General features: G+C 41.3%; 3 protein-coding genes across 13 annotated transcripts in view; 2 read left to right on the top strand and 1 right to left on the bottom strand.

Moving 5' to 3' along the window:
- The window catches only part of LOC115768048 (midnolin homolog), a 107,618-nt gene that overhangs the window by 56,681 nt on the left and 33,154 nt on the right, over positions 1 to 17,783 (top strand). The window contains exon 2 of the mRNA XM_030712481.1: positions 697 to 747. The gene's annotated coding sequence lies outside the window, so the exon portion shown is untranslated. The remainder of the gene's footprint in view (positions 1 to 696; positions 748 to 17,783) is intronic.
- Positions 7,724 to 9,651, bottom strand: LOC115768046 (zinc finger C2HC domain-containing protein 1A-like). Of its 11 annotated transcripts, none has more exons than XM_030712471.1 (5): positions 9,211 to 9,651; positions 8,780 to 9,162; positions 8,350 to 8,446; positions 8,180 to 8,285; positions 7,724 to 8,112 (listed from the first exon to the last, which is right to left on the bottom strand). In XM_030712471.1, exons 1-5 carry the CDS (start codon positions 9,517 to 9,519, stop codon positions 8,057 to 8,059), a joined length of 951 nt encoding a protein of 316 aa, XP_030568331.1. In that variant the 5' UTR covers positions 9,520 to 9,651; the 3' UTR covers positions 7,724 to 8,056. The 11 variants fall into 11 exon arrangements, 10 of the variants coding, with proteins under 10 accessions (XP_030568331.1, XP_030568328.1, XP_030568332.1 ...); XM_030712468.1 differs by having other exon boundaries at positions 7,724 to 8,099; positions 8,160 to 8,285; positions 9,211 to 9,650; XM_030712472.1 differs by having other exon boundaries at positions 7,724 to 8,099; positions 9,211 to 9,650.
- On the top strand, positions 11,577 to 12,629 carry LOC115768047 (grpE protein homolog, mitochondrial-like). Its single transcript, XM_030712479.1, has one exon. It carries the CDS (start codon positions 11,695 to 11,697, stop codon positions 12,421 to 12,423), a length of 729 nt encoding a protein of 242 aa, XP_030568339.1. The 5' UTR covers positions 11,577 to 11,694; the 3' UTR covers positions 12,424 to 12,629.

Genomic DNA, 17,783 nt, shown 5'->3' with positions numbered 1-17,783 from the left:
ATTGTTGTTGTTGTTGTTGTTGTTGTTGTTGTTGTTGTTGTTGTTGTTGTATTTGTGCGGCAGCTCTTGTATTTAATGAGATTTTTTAACTTTTTCAAAAGCGCCTTAAGCGCTGCTCTGTCGAGCAAACAACAAACTTTGTTTGCCATTCAATATGCACACTTGTACATCATTATTCAAATATGTATACATACATTATATAAATACAAATGTATATCTATATAAAAATATGTATATATATATACATATATATCTTTATTTAAAGCTTCTGTTGTCTTTTGCTCAACAATTTGTTTTGCTCGCACTTGAGTATTTCATAAGTGTCCAGCGATAAAATGCACTAAGAAATGTTAGTTAAATAAGATTCTACCTTGCACGTTTGAGTTATTTAAATATATGAGGAACAGCATAAAAGAAAGTCTATCTGTTCATCAATTAAGTTTGTGCAATTGCATTTCATTTGATTTTTTAACATATCTTTTTTTAAATGTGCCAATTAATGGACATAATTTTCCAGCGATAAGTGTAATTAGCGCTAGCCGTTTGACAATAAAAAACTGCCTTTGATTGGTTTCTGTTGCAAATGGAATTTAAATGCATATTAAGAGCCTTAGTTAATACAAGTATTTAAGTGTTTAAACAATTGAATCAACTTTAATGAATTCTAATCAATTTTTTATACCATTCAAATTGCAGCCCAAATACGTGTTAATTAATTGGCTTTGAGGACGCTTTGAAGAGCAAGAGGTAAATTTCCGATATCTATAGTACTGTCATTGCCAGAAAACATATTTCTCACAACACACAGGCCCCTTACAAAGTCCCTCCCTCTTTCCCCTACACACACATACACACACACACACCCACACACAAGCCCGATGGACGCTCAGTCGACAGCCAGCCGCTTATAATAATAATGCGATTTATCAAATGCACGTAAATTACAATAAATTAAAGACGAAATTAATATTAATGACCAAGACTGGCCGAGACACACACACACACACTACTATAAGATATATACAATTATATATATAAATATATATATATATATATATATATATATAGATAGATACGCCCAACTTCTGTGCTGCTTGTGTCCACCCCCTTGTCTTGTAGTCCTTAAGACAATTGCCAAATTAAGTGCATGCCTGCCTGTGGTTGTTTCTGTGTGTGCGTGTGTGTGTATGTGTGTGTGCTTGTATGCCTAAGCGTGTGTGTGTGCGTGTACACAACTTGAGATCTTAAATATGAAAATCGTTCTTTTGATTGCAAATTTGCCTATTTGCATGGCATTTGGAGACCGTAGAGCACAGTTAATAAGCCTGGCTATAATAGCGCAAAACTGCAAAGCTAACAAATCGCCAAGCGATTGAGCTAGCTGCCATTGATGGGCGGTGAGCCGGTGGGCAGTAGGCGTGGTGCAGTAGGTTGCTATTAAGTAAAGTCTGTTAGAGATGAGCATAGGTTCAATGTGCGAGTCTATTTAAGATATACAAATGTTAAGTATTCATTTATCGTTAAGGAATATTTTGCAATGAATATATTATTTATAAATTTATTTTAGAGCTTGCATTAGTAGGGATTTTGATCATTAGCCGCGTTATATATTATGTTTTATGTTATATTATTCCATTTTTATTGATATGCTATTCCAAGGGTTTCAACTTTGCAAGAAAGTATGATTATTTATTAATTTAATATTTGCATTTTGAAAAGTATTTTTATATATATATTTATTAACTTGAATTTTATAATATATAATCAACATTATTATTAATTTGCCCAATTTAAGACGAAAATATTAAATTATTAAGATCTTTAATATGTATACATCACATATTACGTACTGAACATCAAAGTTACTTAGAAAAATTCTCAAAATAGTTGTAGTTCAACTTGGTCCCTAAAATATCATCCTGCTAGCACATATCACAGTTTTCTTACACGGGCAGTCACTAGTTTTTTGGGGCAGCTCAGATGATTGTTTCTTCAGCTGAAGCTGGCAAATTTTGCATATTTAATGAGCCTGGTGTGGCACAAACGCAGCCAATGCTTTTACATATGTGCATGTGTATATAGGTACATGTGTGTGTGTCTGCGTATGCGTGTATGTGTGTGTGCGTGTGTGTTCTGTGCACCTGTGTCCGAGTCTGTGTCTGTTGCTGAGTTTTCGGGCTCATTGTTGCTAGCTTGTTGAGTTGCAATTTGGCTAACAAATTATGCAACAGCAACAAGCCGACACACACACACAAAGATGCAACAGCAACAACAACAACAATAACAAACAGATACAACAACAACAACAACAACTGCACTACTGACCCAACTGGGCCCAAATCCTGCGCCTGCAGCTTTTGGGCCACGTCAGGCATTGACTTTACGACCCCGACCGTTGCTACGTTGCCATCCGTACGGCCCTGTTAAATAATTGTAATTTATGGCATTTTACACATATAAATATATGGAAATCAATAAATTTCAAACACGCACACATATACACACACACACGCACATACACATACTCGGGATAGTTACACTTGCATGGGCAATTTCCCCAATAGACCTGTGTTCAGTTTGGTTTTTTGGTCAGCAGTTCATTTACACGCACTATAAATTGCATTTGGCCAGCTCCCCAGTTGGCCAGTTACCCTTTATAGGCGCCCCCTGCACGACCCCCTACCACCCTATTTCCCGCCCAGCCGCAGCCGCATCCACGACCACAAACTGCACCCCAGCCGGGCCGCTGCTGCTGCTGTTTGCCTTGTTTGAGTCATCCATTTGGCTTATTGTTATTTGGAATTTAACAATTATATAATGTTGTCGAAATTAAAGGTAAACTGCCCGCTGATAGATGCCCCTCCGCCCCCTCCTCCGCTGACCGGATTGGCAAGCCACGTCCCTAGGAGATTTGTACACTGACCTGGCCGCACCTTTTTTCAATGATTGCATTTTGACTTTTAAATATGCACAATATTTTGCATTTCAATTGCGGTTTTCACACACACACACAAACACACGTGCGAAGTACACACATAAATGTAATAACTCTGTCAATTTGTGTTGTGCCTGCGGCGCCTGTTTCATGTCGTGTTGACAAATCACGTGGGTAGTTTCAACAATTGCAAGTCGTCGTTTTCTACTTGAATCTAATACTATATTTTAAATTTAAAAAAAGTCCATACCTTTTGTACTCCTTTTGGCCCCACATTGTGAACCATTTTGTGCCCCTTTTGAACATCTTTTAAGCCCTTGCAGAACTCATTTGAACTTATTTTATTTTTAAATTCATATTACACCCATCTTCTTTTAAAGCACTTTCAAATCTTTTTAAGGCCTTCTTTAAAGCTAGTTTAAACTGCGTTTGTTCACTTTTTAAGTCATTTGTGCACCATTTATACGCCATTTAGGAACCGCTTTTTAATCTTCCTAATTCCTCTTTTAAATCTTTTTTAGCTAATTGCCTGTTGAATCTCTTTTCGATTACTTGTTGAACTTGCTTATAGCGCACTGTGAATCATTGTTTGTCGCCCTTTCGGAACCTTTTTTCAACACTTTTAAAGCACTTTTGAATCCTCTTCGAACCATCTTAAGCCAGCTTGAACTTCAACATATCAAGATGATCGTCGAATACTAAAGAAATTCAGTAAAGTTGTTTTAGTTCATAAATAAAAGTATAGAAAACTTAAAAAGCCCAGCTTAATAGACACAAACTCTTCGACTTTTGTAAGATTCTTTACAAATGTACCTCGTACGAAAAACATATATTTAGTTATTAATTTCTTTTGAATATGGTTAAATGCCTAATGAAAAAATTATCCGAATGCTGGCTGTGTGTCATCAACTTTTATTTTTATTTTTTTTTTCATTGCGTTTATTTTGTTTATTATTCAATTTCTCTCTCCTCGCATTTATGCACTATTATTATTATGTTTTTGTTGTTGTTTTTTTTTTTTTTGTGGTGCTTGTTAAAAGAAACTTCAGTTTGGTTGGCTTTTGAAATGCAGGTTTTGTGCGTATTTTCATTAATAATCGAACTTAATTAAATTGTGTCAAAGCTATTAAATTTTTATTGTCATTTTTGCGAAAACACATAAGTGTGCAATACGCTTAAGCCGCCGCCGATGCCACATGAAGACACCGGCAGCCCCCCTTGAACAGGCGGTCTCATTGAATTGCGTTTCAAATGAATTTATGGCCACTTATTTGTTATATATATATGCATACATATGCACATACATATACATAAATATATATCATAAACCTATTAGACAGCAAGCCCCATTTGCGGCACCCTAAACGTGGCCTCCGCCTCAGCCCACCCTCCGGCATATTGTGTGTCAATATGGGCTGGGCATGCGGCTGGCTTTTTAAGGGTCTCTCAATCATGTTTTTTAATGCATAAAGTATCTCAATTTTGTCATGAGCTATGTGAAACAGTGGGGCAGGCATTTCCGATCTAATAGAATATCCGAATTCTATGCAAAACGACTTTCAATTCAGCTTCTTGAACCTCGGCTTAGATTCAACTTGTTGCTGCTTGCCGGCTTGAATCTTTAGTCCATAGTCTAAAATGTATTTCAGCTTTGATTCCCAAGATACTCAGGAAAGAAGAACTTTATTTGATTGAACAGCATTGAAATGCTAGACTCTAGAATCGCTGTTAGCTATTAGAGCTTATGTAGGAGCAATCAATGTTTAATTGACTTGCTGCTGGGAGCACAATATCGTATATGAGGGTATTTAATCTTCGGCATCTTTGGCTTGTTGTTTTGGCAAATGTGTCACTTACCGCCTGGTGTGAAAAGTAATTATGGCGCCTTCTGACAGCCGGTCAACTTCATTCGACGTCCATTAACTTGGCCGCACTTCACATCCAATTCACCCCGCCCCCCTTCACCTCAACCCACACAGGCACCCCCAACCCCTTTCACACACAACTCCACACAATTCCTTCGGTTCAGACAGCTGCGCTTGTTGCATTTTTCTCGAATCGCCGACTCGTTTTTGGCCTTTTGTTTATTTACTTTTTATGTGTTGGCTCAGCTGGACATTCGCCCTGCCTAGTTCGGGGCAGGGGGAATGGGGATGTGGCGGCATATTCCAGTGCTGGTCACGTATGATGACCCAAATGTGCGGCGGCACCTCCTTCAGTTCGTCCAGCGCGCTGCAGTGCTTGTTGTTGTTGCTGTTGTTTTTTTAATAAAATTTATTACACTCTCACATGACAAACATCTACCTCGCACCCACTACCCCACAACCCGTGCCCATGCCCCTCGTTTGCCTTTCGTGTTTGTCTAATAGAAAAATTATGGGCCAAGGCAGGCCGCGACGTTCTGCAGTTTGTGTCTGTGTGTGTGTGTGTGTGTGGCGTAAGGTGGTGGGGCGGGGGTTAGGCCTTAATTTTTATACGCATGCCTCGTCCCGCGTCTGGCGTTCCTCTTGTCTTTGCCTCGTTTGCCCCATAATTATAACATAAAAGTTTTTATTGAAATGCTGAGGCATTTTCATTTACGTGTCGATCCGTCAGACACACAGCACAGCAAGTCGCGATGGGTGTGTGTGTGTGTGTGTGTGTGTGTGTGTGTGTGTGTGTGTGTAAGGGGGGAGTGTGTGCTTGCCTTAATAACAGTTAACGTTTACACACGCATGTGTATTTAGTATTAGGCACACATACACACACTGAAACACACAATTAAATAAATGTAATAAACATTTATTTTATTAATTAATAATTCTACGCTGAAGCCGAGAAAGAACGCTTGTATACCGTACCCACACACACGTATAGAGGCGTGTGTGTGGGAGTGTGTATAATGAGCATGTTGGTCGGCAAATAATTATCATTAAAAATGCACACACCAATTAGCCAAATTCAATTTGCAGCTAACTCGCTGCAAAATGCACAATTACAACAACAAATTAAACATATGTTAAACATTTTATTAGCTCAAAGCTCAAATTTTCCAGCTAAATTGAAACAATATAAACAACAATGGCAAGCACAAAGCAGCAAAAATAACAACAATATCGGCAACAATGGCAACAGCCAAAAGCCAACAGGCAGCACAAATCAAATGTTGACATTTTTCAATTATTGTTTGCTTTATTTATGCATTCGGCTAAAAATTCAATGAATACAAACGATAAAATTTAATTTAATTCAACATTTATAAAAATATGTTTGACTTTTGTTTGTACAATTATTTATTCAAATTTTCTATTATTAAGTATTTTGTTACATACGCTTTCCCCTGATTCAGTCACATTGTTCTAATGCGCCTGTCAACGTTGACATGCACCTTCACGTGCTGTCAAATTCGGTTTGCCTTTACAAATTTCATTTTGCTGCACACCCAACAAAAGTTAGCTAATAAATATGATAGAATACACTGCGAAGCTGGTAATTGCAGAGTTTGGGCAAGTTTCTCTATAAACACTTCATATTCAACTTCTTTATTCTATATCCATATGGTATAGTAGCTCGATGGGAGGTGCATCTTATAGTAAACAAGTTTGAACGATATATCTTGTAACGATATATCTTGACAGCTATATAATATAGGGACCTAATTTTGACCTAATACTTGAGGGCTATGTAAAGTTTGTAATGAATATTTATTATATATATACCAAGTTGGCTTAAGATATATCGTAAATAAATACCAGAATCTAATTTTCAGCCGATTTGTGCTATACCAGTATACGATATTGGGTGCGGATCAGCCCAATTCGCGCATGTGTATTGACTGCAACAAAAAGACTTACATTTAGATCTACGACTGAGAAGCTACACTCGACTCGCCTGGTCTCGCAGATGTCTCTCTCTATGCTTTACACATTTCATCAGAAAATCATAATACCCTCTTTAAACAGACAAAGGCAAATAATTGCTTCTCAACCTATATGCAATAGAAGCCAGCAAAGCTGCGCTATAATTCTCAACAGATTTTAGCGCAAAGCCAGCTTAATAGCTAGCGGTTTTGTAAACTGATATGTGCAAGATCTAATCTGTCCACTTATGTTTTATTCCCCCTATATACAACATGATTCTCACATTACGCTTACATTTCAACTACATGGCACGGCGGAGCTCGTTCCTGGTGCTCATTAGCTGCCTCCTGCCGCCAACTGGAGAGGCAACTCTCGAGGCAGCTCGTTTTCTGCTATCTGCGCACAATGCCAATGTGTAATGGAGTGGAGTGCATCAAATGGCACCGCAATGGCACACACGCTAAAGCTGCATTAGCAACACGACAGCAACAGCAACAGTACAGCAACAGCTACAAATCTGGTCTGCTACGCAATATTATATGGGCAGCTTCTGCCCCCTGCCAGCCCCCGCCCATCCTCATCGTATTTCCTACCAAATGACTGTCTGTGAGTTTTTAATGAAAAATTGCTAGGGCGTTATTTGTTTAATGCGCTTCATCAAACAAGCAGCGGTGGCCATTTACCTGGTTGAGCCGCCCCATCGTGCCATAGTTTCACCCTACCCCAACTGCCACGCCTGGCCTCACCTGCCGCCCCCATTCAGAGCACATACCCTATTTAAGCGCGCCATAGGGCTATTCCCGTGCAGGTGCCGGCATTCAATTTGCTTTCAATCGGGGTAAATAAAATGCTGAAAGCGAAACCACCAAATGACTTCAGTGCTTGTGTGTGTGAGTGTGCGTGTGTGTGTGAAAGAAAATGTTAATAAATTACACGCCAGATTATTATTCTGTGGGTCTATGTCGTGAAAAATTATACACAGGCAGGTTTATTCAGCACCTTATGAAGCGCTCTCATGTGTCATGATAGAAAATCATTTCAATTGGACGACAGCAGCAATGGGATTCTCGATTCTCGAGTTTCAGTTTTGGTTACTTGGGGTTCGTGGCTCATAATTCATGGTTTGGGCCGTATTTGGTTTATTTTGGTTTTTGAACTGCAAACTCGAACACCAAAAACATCCACTTTCAATGTGACACGTGACATGCGACACAAAACAAAAGAGAGCGCAACATGCAAACAATAATTAAAAAGTCTCACTCTCGACTCGGACGCCAAGTTGTCAGTTTTGGGTGTCGGCCTTTAAAGTGTTCACAGTGCATACACTGCAAGAAAATGCTAGAATTTAACAATTGAAATTTACATCTTTAATACCAAATGCTCACATTATCATTACATAGCTTACATATTAAACTTATGCATACATGATGTTCATCTGGTTTCCGCGCACTCACAAGTTTTCCATAAAAAGATTGTGGCTGCAGCATCTTGATTGAATCCTTAGCTGATTCCTTTTCTGATGTAACTCTTTTTAATGGATCATTCGAATACTTATCACACTTTTATCGTACTCACTTTAGGGAAGACTTTATAATGTGATTCGTTGTGCCTGTGCATTGTTTCATAATTTGTGCAGTGCCTAGTTTCAGCTAGTTTGTTATTCATGGTCAATCTTTGGAATTTAGAATTTGACGAGATTTTGAATATAAAGAAAACCGTTAACATCCGCCTAATTGTTTGCTTGTGGATTGCTTAAACGCTTGGTCCTAAAGTGTAGATATTGTTTGTTTTCGTTACTACTTTGACCTTTGACATGAACCCTGCACTAGCTTCAAAATGTAATTCGAGCCTGATTGCTTTTCATTAATAATCCGCTTATCAATAATATGATAATAATTGTATAAGCTTTTAAGCTCAATTCAAAATAGTTCGTTCTGTGTGGTTCTCGACTAACTAGGTGCTATATTGGGCTTTACAGGGAGCTAAAACTTAATAAGTTACTCACTTCAGAGCCGGAGGCTTGTATTTGATGCGTGCATCCATGCGTTTCTTGGCGTTCATGGTGTCCTCGTTGCTGCAGCCGACGGTGAAGGCGGCTATGACTGCCTTCTCCTTGCACCATGCCACATGGCTGTCGTAGGCCTTGAGGTTGAAGCTGCGTTCGCAGTGCGGACAACGTTCTAAGGCAACGTTCGCACTACGCTTGGTCAGTGTGCAATCCCGGTTCATGGAAGAACTGGTTCCGGGAACATTTGCTGCCGTTCCCGATGCTGTTGCCGTCGCCTTGCGCTTGGCTGATGCCGGCGATTCCGGTTTACACGGGGATGCAACGTCTTTGGCTTTTGGAGTAGGTGCGTCCAAGGTCTGTTTGAGAGTAGCTCGCGTCAGCTTCAAGAAAAAGTGAGGGTGCGAAACATTGGGATGTGCTGTGCTCACCTTTGTCTTCGACTGCGGCGATGTTTGTCCACGTGCAGCATCTAGCGGCAGCTCGCTGTTGTGCGTCCCAAAGCTGAAGTACTCAATGCCCTCGCGACGCTGACGAGAAGAATCGAACACTTGACGCTTCCTCAGCACATTCCCGCAGATGGCCGCGTGCTTGGTCAACACCTTCGGATTGAATGTTCGATTGCAATGTGGACATTGCTTCAGCTCCGCTTCGCTAGGTGTACGAGTAGTGCCAGTTAGATTTGATGTCATTTTGTGTGTTATTGTTTTCAAACGTGAGCAGATGTTTTGGAGATACATCGAAAATTTAGAATGAAATACGTATATAAAATAGTACGTGTTGCTGTGTAAAATAAAAATAAAACAAATAAAATGTAACTAAGTGGAATTATATAAAAAATAGCTTGGAGCTATGCTGTCCGTGTGAGAGTCTGAGAGTCAATGAAAAGGCTGTCGTGCAAGGCTTAAAGACTCTTCCATCGGAAACAGGCTTGAATTGACGCATAAATCGGATTTATACTAGATCAAAATATAAATATTTCTAACATGTATAAAAATTAAATTTAAAGAAATTTAACAAAATTATTTTATTTTTGTAAATTTTCTGCTGTAGTATTGTTTTTTTTTCCCCCCACCAACAATAATTGGTACAATTTTATTCCATCACAGTTAAGCAAATTGACTGCGTTAATAACCATGATGATTCCTTGATTCCCTTTTGAATCCTTTTACCTTTAAATTGAATCAAATGATTCATCGATATTATTAACTATCGATTATTTCGCTCAGTGCAGCTTTACGCAGCTGCGACCCATTGGACAGAGTGTGTCTGGAGGAGGAGGAGAACCGCTTCAAGTCTTTCATTGAATTGAATGTTGAAATGGAATTATAAGACAGACAACGCTTTATACAAATTATGGCCTGGGTCTCGGCTTTGCTTCGCACTCTGCCTGCTCGAGCACTTGACAGGCACTGGTCTGGGCTGCATTATCGTTGCCACATCATGCCCCAAGTGGCGTGGCACATTGGCCCGTTCCGGGTGCATTTAACGAACGCATTTTTCATCTGTCCCCCCGTCTCTCTCTCTCTCTCTCTCTCTCTCTCTCTCTCTCTCTCTCTCTATCCATCTCTTCCGCGCTGTGAAGTGATTTCAAAATGATTATTTTTTGACACATGGGGCAACACCTGCATATCATTTGACGGCGGCGGCGGCAACGTTGCAGCTGCCACAGATCCCAATGCCAAAGAGCCAGCCGCCTTCAATATGCATCAAATGCCAGAGGAGCTCATGTAGCTGTCGATGTTGATGAGGCGGCTCTAGTCCGTGCCCCTTACCCCTCCACCACCCTTCGCTCCACCTCTCCATCATTCATATACATCTACATATATGCATACGTATATTTAAACATATGTGTGTTGTTTGTGTATAATTATATAATTTGACTGCTGCAATTATGCTGTTCGTCGTTAATTGAAATGTAAACGTCATCATTATGATAAGACGACGTTGAGGCCCGGTCCGACCCGACCTGTTATATGGAGGGGGATTGAGCCCAGTTCTGCGTTGTGTTTCTTGCATTGTTAGCAACTGACGTGGGCGCTGCGCACAGCTCCGACTGTGGAGCGTGTCAATTCTATTTGTGCTGGCAATTTGCTTGAGGTTGAAGGAGGGGCAGAGACACGCGAGCTGTGTAATGTGGCAGCTCCTTGATCGGCGGCCATTAGCAAAGCCTTTTTACAAGCATTGTTTTCAGTTTGGACCGGATTGCTTGAAGCTGCTTTATGGGCATCTGTTGTGGCTTAGTGTTGCAAAGCGCTCTAAGCGCCAGATCCGATTGTTATCGATAACAAAAAGTAGACGAATTCCCAAGGAGTGTCTGATTGAAATAGTGAATTGAATTGAATTGCTTTAAGCTGCTTTATGGTGCAGTGCTGCAAAACGCGCTAAATGCCTTTTTATTGTCATCGATAGCAACAGCAGACGAATACCTTAGAGGTTTCTGATTGGAAAGGGATTAGCTGGTCTGACAAATAACTAAATATCAATACAGTCTTCTGAATAATACAAATATTAATAGTTATCAGATTGGAGACCAAAAAACGGTGCACAAAACCAAACATCAGATTGAAAATGGAGATTCGCAGGTTGATTTGCACAACTTTGTGCCTTCTTGTTCAATATGTATACACGTTTTACAATAAATACTATCGATCGATAAATACTATCGATCGATCTAATATAATTACATCCACAAGTGTTTTCAACACTATTTATCGAGATGGGACATTTTCACGTCAAGGCATTCATCGATATCTATGTTTTAACGGCGATGCTGCCATTAAGTTAAAAAGCAACTATTTGACAGCAGGCGCTGCATCAAAATTTACTTTTGTATTACTTAGTGAAAAGTCTCATAAGTTTTCAAGAACCGATAATTTCAATTGCAATAAGTCTTCTCTAAACTCACATTGAAAATGTTTACCAAACGTTTGGGCCACCTCAAAGCCGTGGCAATAACACAGAATCTGTGCTGGCCGCGAGTCTCAGGAACGCAGCAAATGGGCTGTGTCTACAGCACAAAGAAGCAACAGCAGCAGCAACAACAGCAGCCGCAGCAGCAGCCACAACAGCCACAACAGCCACAACAGCCACAACAACCACAACAGCCGCAACAGCATCACCAACTGGATCAGTGCACGGTCGATGAGGAGCCGAAGGGGGAAATCGAGTGGCTGACGCAGGAGCTGGCCGCAGCCAGAGTGGAGCACAACGAGCTGCTTGACAAATACAAGCGCGCACTGGCCGATGGTGAGAATATGCGCAAGCGACTCAATAAACAGATCGACGATGCCAAAATCTTTGGCATACAGGGCTTCTGCAAGGATCTGATCGAGGTGGCCGATGTGCTCGGCCATGCCACTCAGGCGGTGCCCAAGGATAAGCTCAATGCGAATGCCGATCTCAAGAATCTGTATGAGGGTCTCAATCTGACGCGCGCCTCACTACTGCAGGTATTCAAGCGTCATGGCCTGGAGGCCCTGGATCCGATCAACCAGAAATTCGATCCCAATCTACATGAGGCACTGTTCCAGACGTTGGACAATACGGTTGAGGCCAATACTGTGGTGCAGGTCACCAAATTGGGCTATAAACTGCACAAGCGTTGCATACGCCCCGCCCTGGTGGGTGTGTCCAAGCGTTAATACCGAAGTCATGCAAATGTCTATCCACTCAAAATCTATATCATCTGTCCTACATAAAATATGGCCGCCCTCACACATTGTTCGCTAAATTATCTTTGTCATGCTACAAAATTCACATAAATATTAAGTAACCACAATCAATGTAGCTTGTGAATACACAGGCAAAAACTCTCACGTTGGCTATAAAAATAAAAAAAAAAATAGTTTGTTCCAGATAATTAAAAAAATTTAAAATTCATCTGCAACCGTCACATAAAATGTGTCATTTAGTACAAACCTTTGGCAACGTCACATTGACGTAGAACTTATAGCAAAGATAGCGACTAATAAATGAGAAGCGCATAGAAGAGCCTTTCAAGGCCCGAATCAATTAGTTTATGGAATCTGAAACGCATAGATGCCTCACTAGAGAAGGACTAAGAGAGGTTCACAAAGCGCTTATCATCTTATTGATATACTTATTGATGTTGATGTTGATGTTGAAATGGAACACGTGGATAAGAATTAAAATTCTGGCAGATACCTATGGAGATATACTTATCTGTTGCACTAAATTGGAATTGATGAAACATGATGAAACATAGTGAAAACCAATTGCTTCCACTGCAATTGCTTCATCTGCCTCGCAGTCCTGAGCTGCTGTCTGTCAATCGAGTGGCTTATTTGTGAGAAGCTCATACAGAGGCGCAATGCCAATTAAACAAAGCGACGGAAACCCATTAAAAATTGAGCGGCCATTTGGCCAATGGCTGGCAACCAGCCTGCGGCGGCTATTTGCCCAAAAACTAGGCAAGAGTACCAAAAAAAAGAGAAAAGAAAAAACAAGTCAAGGAAAAACTTAGCTGCCAGCTGTGTGTGTGTGTGAAAATGCGCACAAATATTTTCAATTACAAATTGTATTTTTCCGTTTAGATAAGCAAAATTTATGGCAGTTCCAGCAGCCCATGCCAGCGCAATGCCGGCAACTGCTTGTAGACGCTGCCCCAGTCTCTAGTCTCCAGGGTCTATGCCCGTCTCAGAGTCCGTTCCAGTTGCCGTTCAATGCCTTCGTCTTCGATCGTCCTTCGGCAACAAACACTTTTGCGCTCCGTCGGCGACGCAGTTGTAAACAAGGCTGCAAGCAAAAAAACCCCCCTCAAAAAATAAAAGGGAATAGCAGACGACGAGCCGTTAGACCAAAGGACCAAAGACGCCAAGCAGCAAAAAGCGCGCAGCCAGAAGAAAAACTACGGAAAAAGAAATGACGTACAGATTTACAGAGTATTTTCTTTTACGTGCTTTTGTGGCGCCGCCAAGTGTCACGTACGCCAGACAGCGGGACGCAGGTGGGGCACATGCGAGTGTGCGACTGTGTGTCTGTGTGTGTTGGGGGCGTGGCCCAGCGTTACGAGGTTTCATTCTTTTTTATTTTCGGTCAACCCCAGACATGAAATGCAATGCGAGCAAATGCCTCGCAACTTATTACAGATGAAGACTCGACAAGGCCACGTAACGCAGCCCCAACCCCCTTTCGCTCAATCCCCCTTTCCCACCAATTCCTGCAATGTTCAGGCTGTAGTGCCCAGGATTCCTGACACGCCCAGTGGACAGCGGTCAGCGGCTCCCTGTACTTCACTGCCCCTCACACCGATTTAAAGGAAAAAGTTTTCACTTCGCTTTCGGGCAGAGTACGCAAAATGCTTGCACTTCAAATTGAATTAGAGTGAATATTTCAGGGTTAGGCGTAGAGGTCAGAGGGGGGCACGACGTGCTGTTGGGTGACAAAAGGTGAGCGGGTGCAAAAAAAAAAAAACGTTGCCATCAACGTCTGCGGCATATTAAAAACGAAATGTAGTTAAAGTTGAAGGTGTTGCAACAACGGTTGGGCGTGGCATCCGCACGAGAACTGAGACGCTTGGACGCGGCACGTTTGTCGTGTTTATAGATATTTTGTATATTTGTCTGCAAACACGCATATTGTGTGTGTGTATACGCAATATTTTTAAATTTCAAAGCACTCGCGTTGCACAGAGACGGAAATGACAAGCAGCGGGAAAAGGAAAGCAACAAGAAAAACTGTTTACCAGCACTGGAAAACTCAACGCACGATCAACCGAAAGATCTACGGAAATTTGCAGATTTTCAAGTGACTCACGTTTATTTATATAAATATCTAATGTTCCTGCTGGCGGCATCTGCGTTCTGATAGAAAATATATGTATATATTCTTGATCCGCCGAGTTGATATTTAGTCAGGTTCGTCTGTAGGTTATTTTTTTAACAAACGCAGGAATTGCAAGCCAGAAATCTTGACAAAGCCCACAGAAATAAAGCTAGTGTATTAAGTCACTTTGTAGGGTATCAAATATTCGGTGTGCCCTTCCCCCTCTTTGCTGCATGCGTAACACAAACAACTCGTAAGCGCGCAAAGTGCGTTAATTTACATTTGTTATAATTAAGTATTGTGTAAGCTACAGTGAAGCCTCGACTACTGCAGCGCTCTTTGTGTGCGGTTGAATAACAGTTGCCAGCTGCGAGCATCGATACTTGAGTAGTCGATGCAACCTGAAGCGCGACTCGACAAATTGCTGGCACTTTCTGTCCCAAACTGCAAATCGTTTTTAATGTGTTCTTAATTAGCCTCCTTGCAACTGATTGTGTGCGCGTTTGTGTGTGTGCGTGTGTGTGTGTGTGTGCTCTTGTGGGGCACATTCGATATTTACAACTGGCCGCATTACTTGAGATGCTGCTGACTGGCGGATAAGGGATCCTTAACCACAAGTGTGGCGCCACTTGGCAGCAGTTGCTGTTGCAATTAGTTACTTGAACTTCATGTGCGTGTGTGTGTGTGTGTGTGTGTGTGTGTGTCGATAAATCCGCGGCTTCGCTCCATGTTGAGCGTTTTAATTGTTTACCATTTGTGTGGGGGACTGAGCGATTCGGGTTGTGGCAAGTGGCAAGTCAAAGTCACAGCTTATGGCACCTTGCAGTAAGTTGGTCTTTTTTATTATACTTGTAAGTTGCCACACACACACACGCACACACACGCATACACAGCTGCATACACATGCCACATGTATACATAGATTATGTACTTATATTCATATCCATATCCATATCCTTGTGCTACAGCTGCAGCTGCCGCAAATTGCGGCACGACTTGTGGCATGCTCCACTTTTATTAACTTTTTAATGCAGCGTTGCCAGAGAAGTCATAGCCAATCCTCCCCCTGGCCCCTAGCTGCCCCTGCCACCATCCTTCAGCTGCATCCGTCTCTGTCGAGTTCGGTTCAAGAGTTTTGCCAGCTTTTATAAGTTCATGTCTAGCAGCTGCTGGTGGTTCAGCTCCGGTTCCTGTTGCCGTTGCCGTTGCCGCCGTCGCTTGCTCCCGCTAGCGTTACCCCTACCCCGCCCGCCCCCTGCCACAGCACACCACACCGTCCGCCTCTTGTTTTGGCTTGTGCAGTAGTTTCTGTGGCATTTTTGGTGGCTTTCGGCTCATCCTTGGCATGCAAATGCTTCAGCTTCTGCTTTTCCAGCTGCTGCCGAAGCTGCTGCTGCTGCTGCTTCTTGTTCACGCTGCTTGCTTTATTGGCTGGTAAAAAGTTTTTGCCAAATTAATTACATTTTATTGGGCTGCAGTTTTTTTGGCCGGATAAAGCGTTCCGGTCCCTCTGGCCAGCAGCGGGAGCGAGTGCATAGACGAGGGTTAAAGTTCAGCCAAATCATAATAATAATAATAATAACTTGATGCGTCCAAAAACAAAACAATAACACTAACAATAACAATCCAAGCACAACAACAACAACAACAACAACAGCTAAAACACCCACCCCTCATCACGTATCATCAAAAACATGCAGCTGGCTTCGCGTTGCGAGCTGTTAAAATGCATTTTATTGCTTTCAAATACGAAAGCTCGTAAAAAATGTGCCACAAAATGTTGTGAACGGCAGCAGCAGCAACAGCAACAGCAACAGCACGGGGCAAGTACAAGGCAGTTGCGGCATTGACATAAAATGCCAGCCAGCAAACAATCATAGAAACAAGTACTTACTACGTCGACACCAAATGCGCGTTTTTATGGCTAATCAAACCTTTGCCATAGAGACAACGGCGACTGACAAAAATAACACGTTTCCACTGTCGTGCAGCAGCTGCAGCAACAGCCGGTGATATTTTGTATACATATGTAAAGATTTTCTGTGCTTGCTGTTTTGGTGAAAATTCGTAATTTCTTATAAAATTGATTGAAGTCTTGCTTTAGAACTTGCACATTGAATAAGCACAAAAAACACGCTGCAACTCTTATTTTTGGACAGTGTGCGGCTGTCTCCGGGAACTACCATAAAAAATAGAATACTTGGAAAAAATCTTGTGATTATCAAGTGCTTCAATCTAAACTAAATTAAACAGCTTGGTTAGCTCGAGGTCAATGTTTGTTATTATATTTTTTGTTTATAGTAAAAATACAAAAATGAATAATAAAAATTTGATGCTAACAAGAAAACAGCAGCTGATAACTATAGAAACATATATTTGATCTTGTTTCTGCTTTCTCTGTGCTCGTTCGTTGTTCGTTGCTTGACGCCTATAATTCTCAAAGAGTTTTAGCAATGGTTTATTGGCAAGCCAAGCTAGTATTGATAGCAAAGTCTGTTGATTAGCGTTTCGGCAGGTTCTTGATATCTATATATACTTATATATCTATATCTATAGAGAAACTGCCTTCCATCCAAACTGTCAGCCCTCATTTACGGGAGCTTTAATTGCCAAGCGACTCTAAAAAATAAATAAATTTAAATAATCAAACCAAACTATTAATTTTTAAAAATACGAGCCACATGTGTAGACCCCTGTATTTATTTATATACGTCAGCTTAAAATGTAAAACTGGCTTAAAAAAATGAATGCCAATGCACGTTTCCAGTGTCAAGTGGAAAATTGTTGTTTTAAAAGAGTCTAAAAAATGTGAACAATTTTTCTGATGAAAATGCAGCAGCATGTGTTTGTATATATTGGGCGTGTCTGTGTGTGTGTGTGTGTGCGTGGAGTGTCAGCTGTTTATGATGCGTTTACGAAACGTCACAGGACACGCACACGCGACGGCAGAGCATACAAACAGCAACAGGGGGCTGCAAAGGGAGCTGAGGTAAGAACAGCAACAACAACAACAACAACAACAACATCGGTGGCAACAGCATCGTTAAAGGCGCCCCGGCGTGGGGCCCACAGGCTCGTAAAACCAACGGGTCCCAGGCTAAAATAATAGTGCAGCCGATTGTTTTTGTTGATGTTGTTGTTGTGATTGCAAAACACGCAAATTGGGGAATAACAAAATTTTTGAGGGCTCCACATTGGGCGCCCGGCGCCGCGCATA

Source organism: Drosophila novamexicana, unplaced genomic scaffold (genome assembly GCF_003285875.2).
Source record: "Drosophila novamexicana strain 15010-1031.04,08,12 unplaced genomic scaffold, DnovRS2.1 tig00001583-arrow-arrow-pilon, whole genome shotgun sequence".
NCBI lineage: Eukaryota > Metazoa > Arthropoda > Insecta > Diptera > Drosophilidae > Drosophila > Drosophila novamexicana.
This window is presented reverse-complemented; position numbering and strand designations above follow the sequence as displayed.